This window comes from Ahaetulla prasina, chromosome 7, assembly GCF_028640845.1.
Source record: "Ahaetulla prasina isolate Xishuangbanna chromosome 7, ASM2864084v1, whole genome shotgun sequence".
NCBI classification, from domain to species: domain Eukaryota; kingdom Metazoa; phylum Chordata; class Lepidosauria; order Squamata; family Colubridae; genus Ahaetulla; species Ahaetulla prasina.
The window spans coordinates 25,927,098-25,947,206 of record NC_080545.1 but is presented as its reverse complement, the minus strand read 5'-3'; the positions used below and the strand labels follow the sequence as shown (position 1 = coordinate 25,947,206).

Genomic DNA, 20,109 nt, shown 5'->3' with positions numbered 1-20,109 from the left:
AGGTCAGTAAGGGGCGTGCATATGAGCACCAGCGTGCCTACCGTTCCTGCCCTAATGTTCCCTTTGGTTGTATTCAATTTGTGTGGTTATTTCATGCTTATACTTATATTTATTGTTATGTTTGACAAAATAAATAAATAAATAAAATAAAATAAAATTAAATAAATAAATAAATAAATAAATAAATAAATAAATAAATAAATAAATATAAACAGCACTGTATGACTCTGTTTGGCCAATCAAAAATCACTGTTTAAATTATATTTCCTAATTTGTTGTTTTTCTTAAAACATCAGCTGGTTTGTCATTGAGCATTTGTGATGGAATTTTGGCATATAGAAGAACACATTCATCTTTGTGCAATCCTTTCATGGCAATTAATGGGCTGGTCAGTGGTAAGATGCTCCCAGTTCAGCCCAGTTCTATAAAACCGGTAGTAAAACCTGCCACACCGTCATCATGGGTGATCTGCGCATGCGCAGAAGCGCATGTGTGTGTTCCCGTTGCGAACCAGTAGTAAAGGTAAGTAGAACCCACCCCTGGGGCTGGTCCAACACTGGTCTGAATGAAATAAGAGTGTAATTAGAATTAGTAGTCATTGAGGTGTGACTTTCAGGAAGGCTGTTCTACCTGTAGCGAATGATTGAAAGATGTTATAGCATGCCAGTAAACTGGAGAATTCCAACAGTCTTCTAAAAAAATGTATTGTTCTTTGGAACATGCTTCTAGGCTCTTTCTCTTCATCAAACACATCTTCTGAGTTGAGTGACTCCTTCTAAGTACTAAGTCAATAAATCAGTTAATACTGAAACTCACTTTAAATAAATGTAGAAGCCCCAAGAAACAAATACATTTAAAAAAACACATTGCTTTTCTTTAAGTTAAGCCATATTTATGAAATAACATCACTAAAAAAATGTACAAACTTACATTTAGATGAAGTTGATTAGTCCAGTGACCAATAATTTTATATTCTGCACTTCTGTTGATTATTTGATACTGGAAGATATCATAACGGCCAGGTGCATCTCCATTTTCATTGAAAATGACAGGTGTTCCAGCACTCCCTATGAACGATAAGAAAAATCTTACCTTATAATCATAATTTATTGCTGGGAGGCAATTGCATCATTTGCCACTAAAGAAGAAAAGCAAAAGAATCCTGAAGCAAGTATCAAATATTGACCAGTGAGTATTAATTGATGGAAGTAATCTAACTGTTTTGAACTGTTTTTAAATATATTGGTTGTTTAGTCAATCAATCATTTCAAAAAATCTGGTACTGGTGAATAAGGCGCCACTTTACAAAAAATCTAGTACTGGTGAATAAAGCGCCACTGGTACTGGTGAATAAGGCGCCACTTTATCACAGCATATACAGTCAGCATGTAGAGTTCAGTTTGTATCCCAGTTTAGCAACAGGTATACTCAACCAGGTTGGGTGATTCTATTGTTATTTTATATGTCTATAGTGAAGTATTCAGTGTAGTCTAGGCATTAAATCATTTCGCCTTTTTATGGACCCAGAGGAATGGGAATAATAAGAGATTATGTAATAAAGAGAAGGCTGGAGCTGGAAATAAATGCTCTTAAGTCACTTTTCCAATGTATTGGAAAATAAATGTTGCTCCAAATATTCCATTTTCCAGGGCTTTGTTTTATGTTTCTTCCACCCGCATCCAACAGTCTATCGGCCAGTCAGCTTTCTGTTCAACTCTTATTAGTCAATTTGAGAATTTGTACTTCTCTCTTGCAAATCTCACTGTGGCTATATAAGAAATATTATATTAAATTATATATCAGTTTATATCAGATTCTGAGTCTAGCATTCATATAACTGAAGATTACAATTAAAGCAATCACTTCTTGAAGTAGAATGCAGTGAACTCTGAATTGTTTGTGTAAGTTTCTTTTACGCAGAACTTCTCTTATAATCTTAGCCTACACAAATCATTTTAAAGAAATGGTGTGGCAGAAAAAGAGAATTTGTACAGTCTGTGGATTACACCCAACATTATATTAGTAGATTTCCACCCACATGCCTGAAATTTCCCAAATGCTGGTTAGAATCCTCTGCTCCAGGGAGTTCTCCAACTACGATGAAAAAATTTGGGATTGTACAAGGAATAAAGGACGTACCTTGACTATTACTGAATAAAATTTCATCAGTAGGCAGATATCATAACAAAAATCTAGGAGGGGGGGAATTGCATATAGCTAAGATTCCCAATTCATAACTAATTTTAATTGTTTATTTAGCAATTGTGAGAAAAAGGAAATACAAGTGAATTAATGCATGCAATTTAAGTGCAGCTAGAACTCCTGGTGGCAAAATGGTCATTCTAATATAGAAAAAGGTGTCAATTCTTTACACTATTATATAACTAATGGAAAATAAATTTTCTTCCAGGCTTGGTAGAATCATTTTTCCGCAATCATAAAAAATATGCAATATCCATTATCATTTTTTTCCTGTTGATTTCTAAACTACTGGTAGATTCATATCTATATCTAAAGCAGCAGAAAACCAGTCTCCTGAACAAAATTAATAACATACTCACTCTAAGCACCACAGCTCCAATTAGCCACTTACCCACATTGTTCTAAAAAGATACAATGATGTCCATTTACATCAAAAGGAATAGTGCCAATATATTCCTACATTTCCAAATGCACTTAAAAATGCAATTATATTTGTACAATGCTCTCACTCCAAGAATAAAAAAACTTACACATGATCAAGCCTTTCAGCTTTGTAAGCATGCAATTCCTCATAAAAGAGGAATGTATTTTGACCAGAATATAAAATAAAAATAGAGAAAATGAAGCCATATTGAGAGTTCAGTAAGGTGGACGCTTTACCTGTCATTATTACCAATTTGTATCATCACTGTTGAGTGCCAAGGTAGGTTATGGATGGGAAGGTGTTTTTTGTGTTTTTTATTATTCACTTTCTAATTAGCAGTTAAATGGAGCCGCAAGATGGGGAAAAAATTACACAGGTGGGTAAAATAGAAAGGGAAAAACATCTATATCAACATACAGTCCTCAAAACTCCAAAAGGTATATTTAAAAATGGAGAACAAAATCTGTTTGTCTCTATTATGTGTTCAACTGGAAAAGATAAAATAGATTTAAATGAAAAGAGAGCTGATAAAATGATAAGAGCTTTTGTAAAAAGAATGCCAAAGCAAAAATTATCAACAATTAAGCGGGATGAAAGGATTCTAATTTGAGACTGTGCGTTGGTGATAGAACTGAACATTCTACTCTGTCCAGTTCACTGATAAAGTTAATATCAATGTGAAATCCTAGAAACAGACCAGCATTTCAAACAATATAAAATCTAAAATAGAAAATTATTGTTCTCCAACTATTAAAACAATGAGGAAAAAATCCTTCAAAAAATTCAACTCTAAAAAGTTATTTACAACTATTGACTGTAACAGAATCTTCAGTCATATCAGGAGAATTGCAGTCTGTTCTGAAGAGGAGAAAAATTAAAACTGATGACAATTCTATGGGTGTTGAGTTTGTTATTGAGAAAACTTTGCTTCAAAATTAGGTTTAGCAGAAATAGAGAGAGGGGGGGGGAAGGAGGGAGAGGGAGGAAGGGAGAGAGAAAGACAGACAGACAGACAGAAGGGAGGGAGGGAGGGAGGGAGGGAAGGAAGGAAGGAAGGAAGGAAGGCGAAGCGAAAAGAAAAGAAACGAAAAGAAAAGAAAAGAAAAGAGGACTTCTACCTTTCCATCGTATTTAACCATTCAGTCAGATGAGAAAGTGCCTTGTAATTCTCAGCCCCCTGAGACGACTGTCACTTTCTTGACAATTGTTCTTACTTCACTAGGGACATGTAGATGTTACTATCAAAAATTATTTAATTTTACAAGTTGATTGCATAGTTATTGTCCTGCTTAATCAAAGAAGGTTACTTTGTAGAAATGTGTCTAACTACTTTTCTTTAAATAGCCTACTTAACTTTAAATTATGTAAAAACTCAGAATAAAAGAACTCAAGGGAACCTGCCATTTCACTTGTTATAAAATTACCAAAGCAATTTTACTGTCTCATTATCACATAATTTCATTTCATAACATATCTAGTAGCTTCTAAATTATTATTGAAATGCAAAGGTAGATATACAAAGCTAAATTATGTAGCCATATATGTATAATTAAATTTATATACCACTAGACTCCCAGTGGATGTGAGTGGTTTACAATTGTTAAAACACTGAAACACAAAAAACAATACAGAAATATAAATACAGCACAAAACAAAAGACAAAAGATTCTTGACGAATGTATCTTTTCTTTTATGTACAATGAGAGCATATGCACCGAGACAAATTTCTTGTGCGTCTAATCACACTTGGCCAGTAAAGAATTGTCAGGGTTTTGACGAATGCCCTAATTAAATCATGAGCTTCAAGCAGGGGTGAAATGCTCCCGATTCTGACCGGATCTCATGATCCGGTAGCAATCGCTGAACCACCGGCAACAGCCGCCACCCAGGTGTCATTACTTCCTGGTTTTAACCATGTGTTTTTATTATTCACTTTCTAATTAGCAGTTAAATGGAGCCGCAAGATGGGAAAAAATTACACAGGTGGGTAAAATAGAAAATGAAGCCATATTGAGAGTTCAGTAAGGTGGACGCCTTACCTGTCATTATTATCAATTTGTATCATCACTGTTGAGTGCCAAGGTAGGTTATGGATGGGAAGGTGTTTTTTGTGTTTTTTATTATTCACTTTCTAATTAGCAGTTAAATGGAGCCGCAAGATGGGAAAAAATTACACAGGTGGGTAAAATAGAAAATGAAGCCATATTGAGAGTTCAGTAAGGTGGACGCCTTACCTGTCATTATTATCAATTTGTATCATCACTGTTGAGTGCCAAGGTAGGTTATGGATGGGAAGGTGTTTTTTGTGTTTTTTATTATTCACTTTCTAATTAGCAGTTAAATGGAGCCGCAAGATGGGAAAAAAATTACACAGGTGGGTAAAATAGAAAGGGAAAAACATCTATATCAACATACAGTCCTCAAAACTCCAAAAGGTATATTTAGCAACCACAATTAGCAACAGCAACTTGCTCATTAAACAAAGGGGTTGCTAAGTGAAACTGTGATTATTTCAGTTCAGCTTTCCTTTGCTTTACAGAGGTGAAGATCATAAATATGAGGATTGGTTGCAAAGTTATCTTTTCATCAACATAATTGTGAATGGTCACTAAATGTAGTCACTAAACTACCTATAAAAGAGCCATGGACAATAAAACTGTGCCAGATATCCTCACTGATTAAAGGAGCAATCTATCACCTAACATTTCCTTGGCCTAATATTCCCCCTATCCCAACTTTTTTATTTATTACTAGCTGATAAACCGGGGTTGCCAGAGTATTTATTTATCACCGTCTCCCCACCCCACTCCATCTGTATCTCTGTGTGTCTCTCTCCCTTTGTATCTCTCTCCCACTCTCTGATTCTGATATTAGGCATTGGGCAGGCCATGAGGCACTTTGCAGTACCTTGCACAGTACAGTGAACTTTAGTGTGCTTCACAATGGGGAGATGGGGTCCCTCCTCCTCCTGGAGCCGATTACAATGCAGAGCGACAATGCGATCCTGCCCCACTCACCTCTAGCAACAGCAACTTGCTCATTAAACAAAGGGGTTGCTAAGTGAAACTGTGATTATTTCAGTTCAGCTTTCCTTTGCTTTACAGAGGTGAAGATCATAAATATGAGGATTGGTTGCAAAGTTATCTTTTCATCAACATAATTGTGAATGGTCACTAAATGTAGTCACTAAACTACCTATAAAAGAGCCATGGACAATAAAACTGTGCCAGATATCCTCACTGATTAAAGGAGCAATCTATCACCTAACATTTCCTTGGCCTAATATTCCCCCTATCCCAACTTTTTTATTTATTTATCACCGTCTCCCCACCCCACTCCATCTGTATCTCTCTCTCTGTATCTCTCTGTGTGTGTCTCTCTCCCCCCTTTGTATCTCTCTGTGCGTGTCTGTCTCTCTCCCTCTCTCTATCTCCCCCCTCTCTCTTTGTATCTCTCCCTCTCTCTCTCCCTCCTCTCTGTGTGTCTCTCTGTGTGTGTGTCTCTCTCTCCCTTCTCTCCCCTCTCTTTGTGTGTGTCTCTCTGCCCCTCTATGTATCTCTGTGTATATCTCTCTCCCCTCCCCTTTCTCTGTATCTCTCTCTCTCTCTCTTTCCCTCTCTCTCTCCCCCCTCTCTCTGTATTGTCTCTCTCTCCCCTCTGTATCTCTGTGTGTGTCTCTCTCTGTATCTCTCTCTCCCACTCTCTGATTCTGATATTAGGCATTGGGCAGGCCATGAGGCACTTTTGCAGTACCTTGCACAGTACAGTGAACTTTAGTGTGCTTCACAATGGGGGAGATGGGGTCCCCTCCTCCTCCTGGAGCCGATTACAATGCAGAGCGACAATGCGATCCTGCCCCACTCACCTCTAGCAACAGGACATGGCTTACAGCTCTGAGCCGAAAGCTACGGGAGGGCTGCCTTGAGATCAAATGTGGTGCGAAGGCAAGTACAGGGTTGCTTCGCTCCTGCACTAAGGCTCTGGCTATCGCCTTTCCATGTTCCCCCTCCACCATAGCTCTTAGACTGAGCATCATAGGCGTAAGCTCCAGCCTGAAGTGGCAGGAGGCAAAGGCTGCCTTGAGCACAAATGTGGCATGAAGGCAAGTATAGAGCCACTTTGCTCCTGCACTAAGGCTCCGGCAGCCCTCCTCCTCCTTCCCCTCCTTCTCCTTTTGAGACCCTTGGCCAGCTATGGCGGGGCCAGGAGAGTGCGCTATTACCGTAGCAACTCCATTGTGCTGTTCAATAGAAGCCAATTTTAGACAGTACAGTAGAAGCCATTTTAAGGCACAGCTGGCTGTATCTTAACAGAACACATACCCCGAGCAGAACACACACACCAAGGGGTGTTATGAGTGTCTTACCCCCATAGTATTTCTTTCCAGAGAGTAAGTCATCTGTATACCAACTTTGGTTGAAATTGCTCAAGGCATTCCAGAGTTATGCTGAAACATACACATACACATCCATTTATATATATATAGATTCTCTTATTTATCATTCTCCCAAACACATAGAACACATAGAACAATTAGTCTTAACTAACGTAAACAGTCAGAAATCCTTCAGCTCCAAAATCTGTTGTATAAATGAAGGCTTAATGATTTGACCATTCAAAATCATCTTACTCCAAAAGATTAGTTGAAACATAAAAAGTTCTAAATGTTTAAAATTAAGTGAGAGAAGAAAGGCAAAGGTTATGGAGCAGGAGTATCAGCTACCTTTTATCCATAACTAATGGATAACGTAAGGCAGGGGAAATTCATAAGATTTTGTACTGCCATGATTAGAAAAGTCAGCCAAATAAATTCAAACATAAAATTAGGCCAAATAAGGAGAACATTTTAAGCAGCAAGTTCAGAAGGACTACAGTAAGAGCCTCCTGGCAGTTATTCCTCAGCTTTTCAAGTTTTTTGTTGTTGTAGGATATAAAACCTACCGTACCATAAGTCTCTTAACTAGCTGGGGACTACAGTGTACTGATAGATACTGAATAATCAAATTGACATAAAAATTAACTGTAATCCAGGGAATGTAACCATTCAGTCAGATGAGAAAGTGCCTTGTAATTCTCAGCCCCCTGAGACGACTGTCACTTTCTTGACAATTGTTCTTACTTCACTAGGGACATGTAGATGTTACTATCAAAAATTATTTAATTTTACAAGTTGATTGCATAGTTATTGTCCTGCTTAATCAAAGAAGGTTACTTTGTAGAAATGTGTCTAACTACTTTTCTTTAAATAGCCTACTTAACTTTAAATTATGTAAAAACTCAGAATAAAAGAACTCAAGGGAACCTGCCATTTCACTTGTTATAAAATTACCAAAGCAATTTTACTGTCTCATTATCACATAATTTCATTTCATAACATATCTAGTAGCTTCTAAATTATTATTGAAATGCAAAGGTAGATATACAAAGCTAAATTATGTAGCCATATATGTATAATTAAATTTATATACCACTAGACTCCCAGTGGATGTGAGTGGTTTACAATTGTTAAAACACTGAAACACAAAAAACAATACAGAAATATAAATACAGCACAAAACAAAAGACAAAAGATTCTTGACGAATGTATCTTTTCTTTTATGTACAATGAGAGCATATGCACCAAGACAAATTTCTTGTGCGTCTAATCACACTTGGCCAGTAAAGAATTGTCAGGGTTTTGACGAATGCCCTAATTAAATCATGAGCTTCAAGCAGGGGTGAAATGCTCCCAGTTCTGACCGGATCTCGTGATCTGGTAGTGATCGCTGAACCACCGGCAACACCTGCCACCCAGGTGTCATTACTTCCTGGTTTTAACCATGTGTTTTTTATCTTCTGCGCATGTGCAGAAGGTTTTGCGCATGCTCAGAAGGTCTGTGTGCGCACAAGCAAGTGAAGTAAGCGTGTGCGCGTGGTGTGTGGACTTCCGAGCCAGTAAGGAAGGTAAGTCGATTTCACCCCGGCCTTGAGCTGAGCTTCAAAAGAAATCCAGTTATTTATTAGGAGCTTCATGTTGGCACGTTCCCAAATGAAGCCAACTTTGACCCCATATAATTTAAAGCCATGACCCTGTTTCCCCACTCCCCCCAAGGTGTGTCATCAATCACATTTGCCAATGGAGCAATTCTGCGGGTTGTAGAGATCACTCTCCTCTGGCCGCTGTAGGTAATCCTGGGAGACTGCCTTGAGAAAGATATGTCTGGAATATGCTCCTGTCTTTGCCTGCCTTGCTGCTCCGTCGGTTTTCCATCCCCCTTGCCTATGGCAACTCGAGATCAGACCAGGGATGCTTTGCGAGTTGACATTCTATATCTCTATCTCTACCTATCTCTATCTCTATCTCATCTATCTCGTCTATATATCTATATCATCTATATCTATATCTATATCTATATATTATTAATATCCAAAACCATAGGGTAATACTCAGGTTATAATAAATCACTTAAAATTGGAATTAATTTGCAATGTTTTATTGGCCAGATATTTACTGGAGGAGATCCAGAGTTGTGTAATGGTTATGGCACTAGGCTGGATGCCAGAAGATTGTGAATTCTAGTTTCACCTCAGCTAGGTTACATTGGCAGAATTTGTTTTTATTAATATGCAATTTCTATAATTCCATTTTTGGATTACTGAGACAGGCTTTACCCAGAGCCTCCTCTAGCGATCACTCAGAAGGCAGTGGTAAAACTCTTCTCAAATCTTACCAAGAAAATGACAGGGGCAAACCCAGGTCATCAACAGGTATCAAAAACTGTCTCAAAAACTGACTAGATACAGCATCAGTCCTAGTGAATGTGGGTTTGCTTCTTGTTTACATATAGCAGCTATATATATATATGCACTATAGGCCACATGGATGTGATCAGGACTGTGTTCATTAGGACTATAGATCTAAGCTGTAGAATTCTGGTTATCATAGAGCAATTTTTAAGTCTCTTCTGATGCCCAGCGGTTGATTGCATTTGATCTGGTAACAATAAGACATATGCATAAGTGAATGGTTACATAGATGTCTCTGAAATGAGAAGAGATTTAAACTATCTTGGCAGGTTAATTTTTTATAGTTTTTCCTTTTTTTCTGCTAGCAAGAAAGTAGCAAGAAAGAACAACCTTCAATTTGAAGCCTGCTGTGTTGAAAGCTATTTATATTAACCTTTTAGTTAGAACTAGCCCTGTAATAGAATTAAAATAATCAGCTAAATTTTACAATAACATATACTAATATTGTATTTTAAGATTAATAATAATAAGCACTTGAACCATTGGCATTACAAAATTACTGTGAGTCAATTGCAAAAGACAGCTTTACTTGAAACCCCTTACATCCTGTAACAATACCCTTAATATTATTAAACAACGTTTGCCTAGCCCAGGTACTTAGAAAGAAGTTCATAGGTGGACAAAATAAAGTATAAACATCTGGCTGATTATGCAACCAATCATAGTAATAATATCAACCTGCAGTGTCCAACAAAGATTTTTCTATAGAGCCAGGTTTAACATTTTATATATTTAACATCTTATTGTTTTATATAGGAAATTTAATAAACTCTATAGCTTGATTAACCTGGTTCTTGAGTTGAATCCAGGGGTGAAATGTAAAATTTGTTACTACCAGTTCTGTGGGCGTGGCTTGGTAGGGGAGTGTAATGTGACTGGGTGGGCGTGGCCAACTTTTTTTTTTACATTTAAAAGCATTTTTTCTACAACCTCTTCAGCCGATCAGGCAACTCAGCTGGGATTGCCAGAGGAAAAAAAGCTTTTAAAGGGTTCGGATGATCCCAGCTGAGTTGCCTGATCTCCAGAACCTTTTAAAAGCATTTTTCTACAACCTCTTTGGCCGATCAGGCAACTCAGCTGATCAGGCAACTCAGCTGGGATTGCCAGAGGAAAAGAAGCTTTTAAAGGGTTCTGATGATCCCAGCTGAGTTGCCTGATCGCCAGAACCTTTTAAAAACATTTTTTCTACAACCTCTTTGGCCGAAGAGCTTGTAGAAAACATGCTTTTAAAGGGTTCTGATGATCAGGCAACTTTGTTGGGATCAGCAGAGAAAAAAAAGCTTTTAAAAGGCTCCTCTGATGATCCCAGCTGAGTTGCCTGATCGCCAGAACCATTTAAAAACATTTTTATTTGTAAAAAAAAATGCTTTTAAAAGGTTCTGGTGATCAGGCAACTCACCTAGGATCGTCAGAGGAGCCTTTTAAAAGCTTTTTTTTTTGGCAGAAGAAAAAATGCTTTTAAAAGTTAAAAAAACCCTCTAATGATCGCTCAGCTTAGCTGTGGTGGGCGGGGCAGGGATTTTTGCTACCGGTTCTCTGATCCACCCACCACCATCACTACCAGATCGGGCAATCCAGTCCGAACTGGGAGCATTTCAACCCCTGGTTGAATCCATCTTTCATGTTTTGTTCCATTATTCTTTATACAATGAAGCTTATTTTCCCCTTATTATATCTTAGTTAAGTGCTAGGTGTTCCACACCAAGGGGGGAGGGTTTAAGAAGAGATTGGGCAACCATTCATCTGAAATGGTATAGGGTTTCCTGCTTGAGCAGGAGGGTTGACTTGAAGACCTCCAAGGTGTCTTCTAATTCTGTATTCTGTTATTCCATTAATTTGCCTCTCTCAGATAAGATATCCTTTGTTATATGTAATATTGCCAAGTATTACATGGCTGTGGTAAAATCTGCAAACAGCTGACTCCAAGTTCTTTTGAATAAAATTTTCATGTGAGTCTCTTCAGCTAAAATTGACACTATTGTTATTTAAAAGTTACTGAAATATTTGTTGTTTCTATCTTTGATCAAATAAAATTGGCTTGAAATCGGAATCATAACCCAGTTATAGACCGCATCTTATTAGTAATTTCTAAGTCAAAATTTAATGTTATAATCACTAAATGATAATAGTATAATTATATTTATATGGCAATTTGTAATAAGCAGGCTTCAATTGTTATGTAATTATTTAAAATTATTTTGTGGTTAAATTATCTCTTCAAAAAAATCTCAGATTAAAATTAACATAAATACATGACTGGCAATTGCAATGAGTTTAAGGTCAAGGAATAATATAAAAAATAAGCATCTTTTCAAGATTGAGATATTAGAGGTATTCTTGGGTATATTGTTTAAATTTGTTTCAAGCAGACTGGTACAATATTAAGAGTTAATTGTGGACAAATCCTACAACTTCTTTATGTAATTTATGGCTATCATAAAACAATGGGGTTTTAACATTTCCAACTTTCTGTTTTTATCACCATTTAATTCTATATGGAAGTTATAAATTAATAAAAACATTATGATCATAATATGTAAGTTATTACGTAAATGCTTTGATCTCATGGTTGGGGCTTGGTTCTACTTTTAGCCATGGCTTTACTGTATTTCCTATGTTAAAAGACAAAAATATACAATTGGAAGATACTGCTACGGAAATAAGATTTCACCCTTATTCACAGATAAACTCACATTCTAGGATAAGAGTTTGAAAAATAATAGGATTTGTTTGTTTGCTTTATAATGAACAAGAAAGAAATTAATACTTGCATTCCATGGAATTGCGAAATGGCTATATAGTTAATTAAAAAATTTCCTGGTTTTGTAGTTCAGTCCAGATTGCATTATCAGCATCTAAAAGTCCAGACTTATTACTAAAAATGGATATGTTTTGGATGACTATAAGTATAAAACACCTTTATAAATAATTAAGGAATATATTGCTATGGTGGAAATTATATGCAAGGATTTTCAAATAAATTCAATTAGTCATCTGACATGCGTAATCCTGGATTCTCAGTGTCTGCTTTCTGCCGATAAACTGGCTGCCTACTTAATGGAAAGAATCAACAATATTATTTCAAGTGAGTTAATTATATAATTATTAGTTTAATGATGTATAATGATTTTTTAAATATAATATAATGCATCTTTATTTTACCTATTTTTTCTCTGATGCTATTTCCCTTGCCCCATCCTTTTTCTATTTGCCTCTTCCCCTTGTTATATTAAAAAAATAAAATAAAATTGAAAACATGAGAATTAAAAAGGAAGACATTTTTAAAAGACAAGACTGCATGGTTGGTCTAGGAGAATAACTCACTTTACAGAAAGAACAGACTGCCCGGGGAAACTAGGAAAAGGGAGGTGTGGTGGATATATTTGAGTTAGTTGTAAAAAAAATAATACAGGTGGTATACAAATAAACAAACAGATAAAAATGAAATAAATCATCTAGTGAAATAGCTGCTTTTATGCTAATTTTTCACAATTTCAGAGGCTAATTTTCATGCCAAAATATCAAATTAGGCCTTGTTCAAGTATGGTGTGTTGAAATGCTTCTGCAGCAAAGTGTGTGACTGTGGATATGTTTTCTATGATTGGTTCACAGTCAGTTAGATGTTTCGTCTGAATTTTATCCATCTATAGAGTCCTTCCCAATGAAACCTGCCATAGGACGATGTTGTTGTTTGATGGTATTAAAGGTATTTCACAGAATGTAAGCTGTTTGAATTAAAGCTGCCTTTTGCAGTTGACTGATGGTGATTCTATAAATGCTGATGGCATTCAGGTCATGTTCCAGAGGTTCTGGAATTGCATCCAAGTCACCTAACACGATTGGTACTACCTTTGTTTTCTTTTGCCACAATCATTCTACTTTTATTTACAGGTCTTTGTACTTTCTGATTTTCTACTATTTCTGTTGTTGTAGCAGCATTGCTCCGTTTCAGTGATTTCAATAAATTTGTACCAAACGGAATGCCAGAACTTGGCTTCTTGTTGAACAGTAGCACTGGCTAGAGATAGGTAAATTCTCACAAGTCTATTTCAGATACAGAGCAGTGGTGGGTTGCTACCGGTTCGCCCCGGATCGGGCAAACCAATAGTGGTGCTGGCGGGATACTCTACCCATTTGCCCAGATGCTTCTGCATGTGTGCAAGCGTACACGCGCCCACAAGTGAACCAGTAACAATGGGATTTGAAACCCACTACTGATACAGAGAGTTTAATAAATTAATCACGTAAAATTGAAAACACTACTTATTTCTCAGGGCCTTTCCTGTCCTCCTGCCTTTCTCCTATACCCCTTTGCTCCTGCATTTGACACAGGATGGTGGCAAAAACAGAAATGCTTGCACAATACAGTAAACATTTTGCATTGTTTGGAACCTTGTCCTGCAATCTTGCAAAATAAGTGCTTTTGTCTATATATCATATGTGTACAACCTCCCATCTTACATGACAAAATAGAGTACAAATAAAATGTATTATTTATTTATTTTCAAGATAACTGCTTTAGTTACAACTTAGCTGCCTATCTTTACCAAGGATCTTTGTATGTTAGATTTTCTTCTCATGTTTGGGTTTTAATTTAAAGTTCTAAATAATTTCAGGTCTCCATACAGATTAGGTCTAGATAGAACATCATGTAAAAATGTTCTTCAGAACTTCAGAACCACAGGTTGTGAAAATATTGCTTTGGCACAAACAGGGGCATGAATATAGAACGTATTTCCAAATACATCAGCCAATCATATTTCTTTTTAAATAGCAGGATGGTTTCTTAGATAAAGGGATGGTTTATTGTAGAGGATGTAAACAGTTACAAGCTACATTTGTTACCTGAAGTCTAAAATACTTTGCCTTCAAATCTTACACTTTGCACATTTCTACTTTACTTTGCCAGGTATCCCTGCTTAAGCCTCTAAACTGTTCAGAAAGATAACAACCCAGATACAAGTCCTCAAAGAGAAGTCCACTTTGCAAAATACCGCTCATGATTCGCATTCTTAAATGCTAAGTAAAGAATTTAACTCTTTCCACTCAGTCTTAGCTCTCCGTGACTATAGGTGCACTTCCATTCAGGTTTCTTGGCAACAATGCAGAAATAGATTTTTTTAACATCTTACTTTTAACCTTAGCCATAGAATTTCTGATGTGACCTTCCATTTTAAATGAGAGCAAATGTTGCTCTTGATGGGTCATGTTTCCATCCAGCATTTGGTCACCCGGTTTTAAGATGATACGAAGAATTCTTTGGAAAAAAAAGCTAGTACTTCCTACAATATTATGCCTTTTATTTCAATTCTCTCTCTCTCTCTCATACACACACAAAACCCTTAATAAATATATTTTTGATAGAGTATAGGGATGTTTCTCCTTCTCCTTCTCCTCCTCCCTTTGGGAAGCTTCACCCAAACAAATAGATATAAAACATTATAAGATAAAGGTAAAGGTTCCCCTCACACATATGTGCTAGTTGTTCCTGACTCTAGGGGCTGGTGTTCATCTCCATTTCAAAGCCAAAGAGCCAGCACGGTCCAAAGATGTCTCCGTGGTCATGTGGCCAGCATGACTAAATGGCAAAGGTGCACAGAACACTGTCACCTTCCCACCAAAGGTGATCCCTATTTTTTTTACTTGCATTTTTTACGTGCTTTCAAACTGCTAGGTTGGCAGAAGCTGGGACAAATAATGGGATTTTGGGCCAGTCAATCTCTCTCTCAGCCCAAACCAATCACAAGGTTGCTGTTGTAGGGAAAATAAGATAAGAAAGGAGTATTAGGTATGTTTGCTACCTTGACTTATTTATAAAATAATAAATGTAAGATAAAATAATATAAATCACCCCTCAGCTGCTATATGGAAGAATACCACAATAACAATACAATATTCCTGTAATATCTACACTGCTAAAGGAAGACAAATTCAGATTTATATATTATATATATATATATATATTTGTTTTTTATTTTATTTTAGTTGTTTTAGTTGTGTTTAATTGTTTATTTATTTTGTTTTGTTTTATTTCAGTTTTTGGATGAAGTCTTTCTACTTTTCTATTTATTTCCTCCTAGGACATTTAGCATAGTCTTTTTGTTTTCTTTCCTCTCTCAAGCAGCTTTTATATAACAGGTTGGGGGGGGGGTTTCAAACTAAATACTGTACAGATAGTCCTCAATTTACGACCACAACTGAGCCTTAAATTTCTGTTGCCAAGTGTGATGGTTGTTAAGTGAATTTTACCCCTTTTGAAGACCTTTCCTGCCAGTATTGTTGAAAGAATCACTGTAGTTGTTAAGTTAGGAACACACTTGTTAAGTGAATCTGTTATCCCCATTGACTTTGCTTCTTAAAGGGTCACAAAAGAGGATCACATGACCCCAGGACACTGCAACTCTCATAAATGTGAACCAGTTGCCATGAATCCAAATTCTGATCATGTGACCATGGGGATACTACAACGGTTGTGTGAAAAATGGTCATGACGCAGTTTATTCAGTGATGTTGTAACTTTGAACAGTAACTAAATAAATGGTTGAAAGTCAAGAACTACCTCTATCCTTCTACACAATCATAATAGAGTAGTACAGTAATGCAATCTGAGTCAGTAGTCATTGGGAGCAGAGAAAGAGTAAACATCCAGTCCTGATGACTGACCCAGGTTGGATCTTACAACGTTATCCTGGTATTAATGAGCCATGGTGGCGCAGTGGTTAGAGCGCAGTACTTCAGGCTACTTCAGCTGACTGCTAGCTGCGGTTCAGCAGTTCAAATCTCACCGGCTCAAGGTTGACTCAGCCGTACATCCTTCTGAGGTGGGTAAAATGAGGACCCAGATTGTTGGGGGCAATATGCTGTCTCTGTAAACCAGTCAGAGTGGGCTGTAAAGCACTATGAAGCAGTATATAAGTCTAAGTGCTATTGCTATTGCTAACCATATACAAGATTGCAAAAAAGTTTACTTTTTTGAAGAAATGCTAATTGTAATATTAATTACAAATAATCAGCAACAACAACACACACACACACACACACACACACACACTACTTTACACCAGGAGTGGTATACTTACCTTCTTACTGATCCGGAAGTGCACGCGCCACAACCAGGAAGTAATGACACACGGGTGGGTGGGCAGAGTTTCACTCCGCCATTGCTACCGGATCACTGAACTACTGGCCACGATTGCTACCAGATCGCATGATCCATTTCACCCCTGCTTTACACCCACATATACACACACCCCCAACCCACAAACAAGATATTTTTAATATCACCTTGGAATCCTCTTGAAGATTTTTACTCAAAGCACTGAAGCTTTACGTTTCATCAACATTTACTGATATTTTGCTGAAGCAAGAACTAGCATATTTGCTGGGATGTTGATTATTTGAAATATTTTAAAAAAACCTATTGAAAGATTAAAGCATTACGTTGTAATGAGATTAAAGACCATAACAGTCGGAAAAAATATAACAAACCCAGCTTGCAGAAGCAATCCTGGTATGCCTGACTGCAGCTTCAATTCAGTTGTAAATAGAAATGCCTGCATAAAATAACTGAAACTAGACCATCATAATACTTAGATGGATCCATTAGGAGAATTCTTGAATTTAATTGGGATTAAATATAAGATATTTATATGAAAAGAAAAATGTCTCTTGAAGACAGGAATTATTTTTATCTGTAACTCCTACAGCTGCAGTGCTAGACACTTAGCTGAGGAAAGTCTCATTACCATGAACTTCCTCCCGATTATGGAGGATTTTACTCAATATTTATGATTAGTTTATTTGTTGACTGGAACACCATATGACAAGCAACCTAAAAGGTTTTGCTAAAGCAAATCAGATGCAAAATACCAAACGAATCTGTTCATCCTCAGTATGTACTTTTAAACAGAGCTGTGAAATCCATGAGGTATAATATATAAGGCTGCATTGCTGTGTCTCCTGTCATAGATTCTTTTGGGTTCAGAAGCAATAACTAGTTACCTCAGGGTAAGATGGGTGGCCTATAAATTTTGTAAATAAAATAAAATAAATAAAATAAATTGAAGGCTTTACAGTATAAGAAATGACATAGTCATATAATATGAGATAGCATCAAAAAATATACAGGAATGCTAAATAATACAATATAAAACAACGAATACAAAAAGAGGAAGGAAGGAAGGAAGGAAGGAAGGAAGGAAGGAAGGAAGGAAGGAAGGAAGGAAGGAAGGAAGGAAGGAAGGAAGGAAGGAAGGAAACATCTGTTAGTCACAATCCCTAGAAAGATGTCGATCCACAGATACCTTCAAAGCCAGCAAATATGCAGCAACTCTGATTAGGTCTTCATCAAAATCCTTTCCCTGGAGGTTTCTGACTAGTTTATATCGACTCTGAACTGTAATTAAGTACAACTGCTTTTTAATGGTCTCATCTCCCTGGATTTTACTAAGGACAAGGAAGAAAAGCTACCTTACTTCTTCTTCCAGGAATGAGACCCTCAATATTCAAGGTTGAGAATTCCTTCCAAGAATGAGACTAACAAGGCTAAGGAGTGTCTGTTTATATAAGTGACAGTGAGTAAGCATGTACAGTCTCTGGTTAAAAAAATACCATGTGGAGCAAAAGTTATATGAACACATATATATTCTTGTAAACCCAATTCACAGGGGTTTTTTTCAGGGGAAAATAGGAGGGGGAAGATGTGTTGATTAAAACAAGCAGTACCCTAATTATTTATAATTAGAATTTAATTTTGATATATGTGGTGAGCATTTGACATTCATTCATTCAACTCTTCATTCAATTTTTATTCTTATGAATGTGTATTTCTTTATTATTCCTTTATTTATATTTCCAGTCATCTCACATAGTGACTATGGAAGACTTATCTGTCAGGAAAAAAAAATCACCAATGATGTAAAACAATTATTTCTCCAATTGTGGGTATAAGAACTCTTACAAATCATTATGAAAAGTGTGCTTTAATTATGCTTCTCTTCTTTTTCTTTTCCATAGCATAGAAAGTTTAATGCCTTTATCTTTCATGAAATTTCAAGACTATATACTTACTGCATTTGTAAAATTTAGTCTTTTAATGATTTCTGTAACTTCCCGCCTTTGCTTCCCAGTGGAAAATATCTGGACACTTATCTGTGGTTCATATGTCACTCTGCTGCTGTCCCTTAGATTTAGGGGGAATTAGAATCGAACCTGTGAGAATTCATCTCAAAAGCTTTTCTGAATTCAGAATATTTTCCTCCTCTACTTCAAGATTGGCAATCACATATTTTTCAAAACGTTGGAGCTTCAAGGCACTGCAGATGAAACTTCAGAAAGACTTTATTGATAGGTTTATGTTACACCAATATTGAAGAGTGCTCATTCCTTGAAGAGAGAATTCTACTTAGTAGCTTATATTTCATCAACTGACGTATACATCAGAGAAAGTTGATCCCAAACTGTGATAGAACCTTGCTTTCCAGACATGGATAAATCGTATCATTTATTTTCCACAGGTCAGCATTCATAAGAGCTTTTCTTCCCCATAAATGATAGCTATTGTAACATTATATAGTGTTTACTGTGCATTGTAAGGAAGCTAGGATTCTTTTTAAAGAATAAAATACTTTAGTAGACAAACAAACAAAAACAAGTTTGTTCAAGAATGGGCCATAAATGTTTGGAACTATGGAGAAAAATGTCCACTCCAAAATCTCCCCCTCCATCCCTAAGGCAGAGGCATTAGAGAATGGGTTAGAATAACAGCAACTATTTCTTTCTAAGATCATTTTCTCTTCCGTAGGTGCTCTGCCTTGTGCATACATACACACAAACATACACAGACACAAGACAAGGAGACAGCAGAAGTATACCTATAGAGTAGCAGCATGTATGTATGGACCCTGATCAGGGTCTCATAGACACACAGTGTTGTGACCAAAGCCCAAGTAGTGACTAGTAAATACAATTCAGTCCTCAACAAACTTATTTTATTCAAACAGCTGAGAATTAATTTATTCTCAGCTTAGTCCAAAACAAAATTCTTAATAACCAGTTTGTAGGTCTTATCACCAACCTTTGATGTCTTTGGCAACCTGCCAAAGGCTTTTCTTCGCAAAAACCCCACACAGAGAGGCTTACAAGAAACATGGAAATAAACATTGCTTTTCTACAAAGAACCCAATGGCTTGTTGCTGCTCTTTTATGCCTTATGGGAGTGGCCAATCATCTTCTGGCCTTACTGCCGAGTTGTCCTTTATTCTTCAGCTGCTCTTGCCTTCTGGCAGCTCTTTGCATGGGTGCACAAGGAACAGGCTCCTCCTGTTCCTCTGCCTCTCTGCTGCCCTTCTCTGGAGGCTCCGGAGTACGCATATCGCTCCCAGATGGCCCTGGCCCCATCTCTGCCTCTGACGCAGAGCCCTCATCTGGGCCTCCCCCTGACTCCAGGACTGGTCTATTGTCCTCCCCAGCCTCCTCACTGTCTGACTCTGTTGCCAGGTCCGCGGGCTGATGGCAGACCACAACACACAGATATACAGGCACATAGAATCAACATACATGAACACAGCTCATTAAGTTATGATGGAGATATAGCAGGAAAGAATATATAAATGCTTAGCAGCAGTGATTGATCAAAAGAAATGCCAACAGTCCTGTATTTCAACTCAAAATGTGGCAATAGTAGAACAAGTCTAGAC

General features: G+C 36.9%; 1 protein-coding gene across 1 annotated transcript in view; it reads right to left on the bottom strand.

Annotated features, from left to right (window-relative positions):
• GRM8 (glutamate metabotropic receptor 8) overlaps positions 1-20,109 on the bottom strand; it is a 592,112-nt gene that overhangs the window by 137,863 nt on the left and 434,140 nt on the right. The window contains exon 7 of the mRNA XM_058191139.1: positions 931-1,067. Within this exon, the coding sequence (XP_058047122.1) occupies positions 931-1,067 (137 nt within the window). The remainder of the gene's footprint in view (positions 1-930; positions 1,068-20,109) is intronic.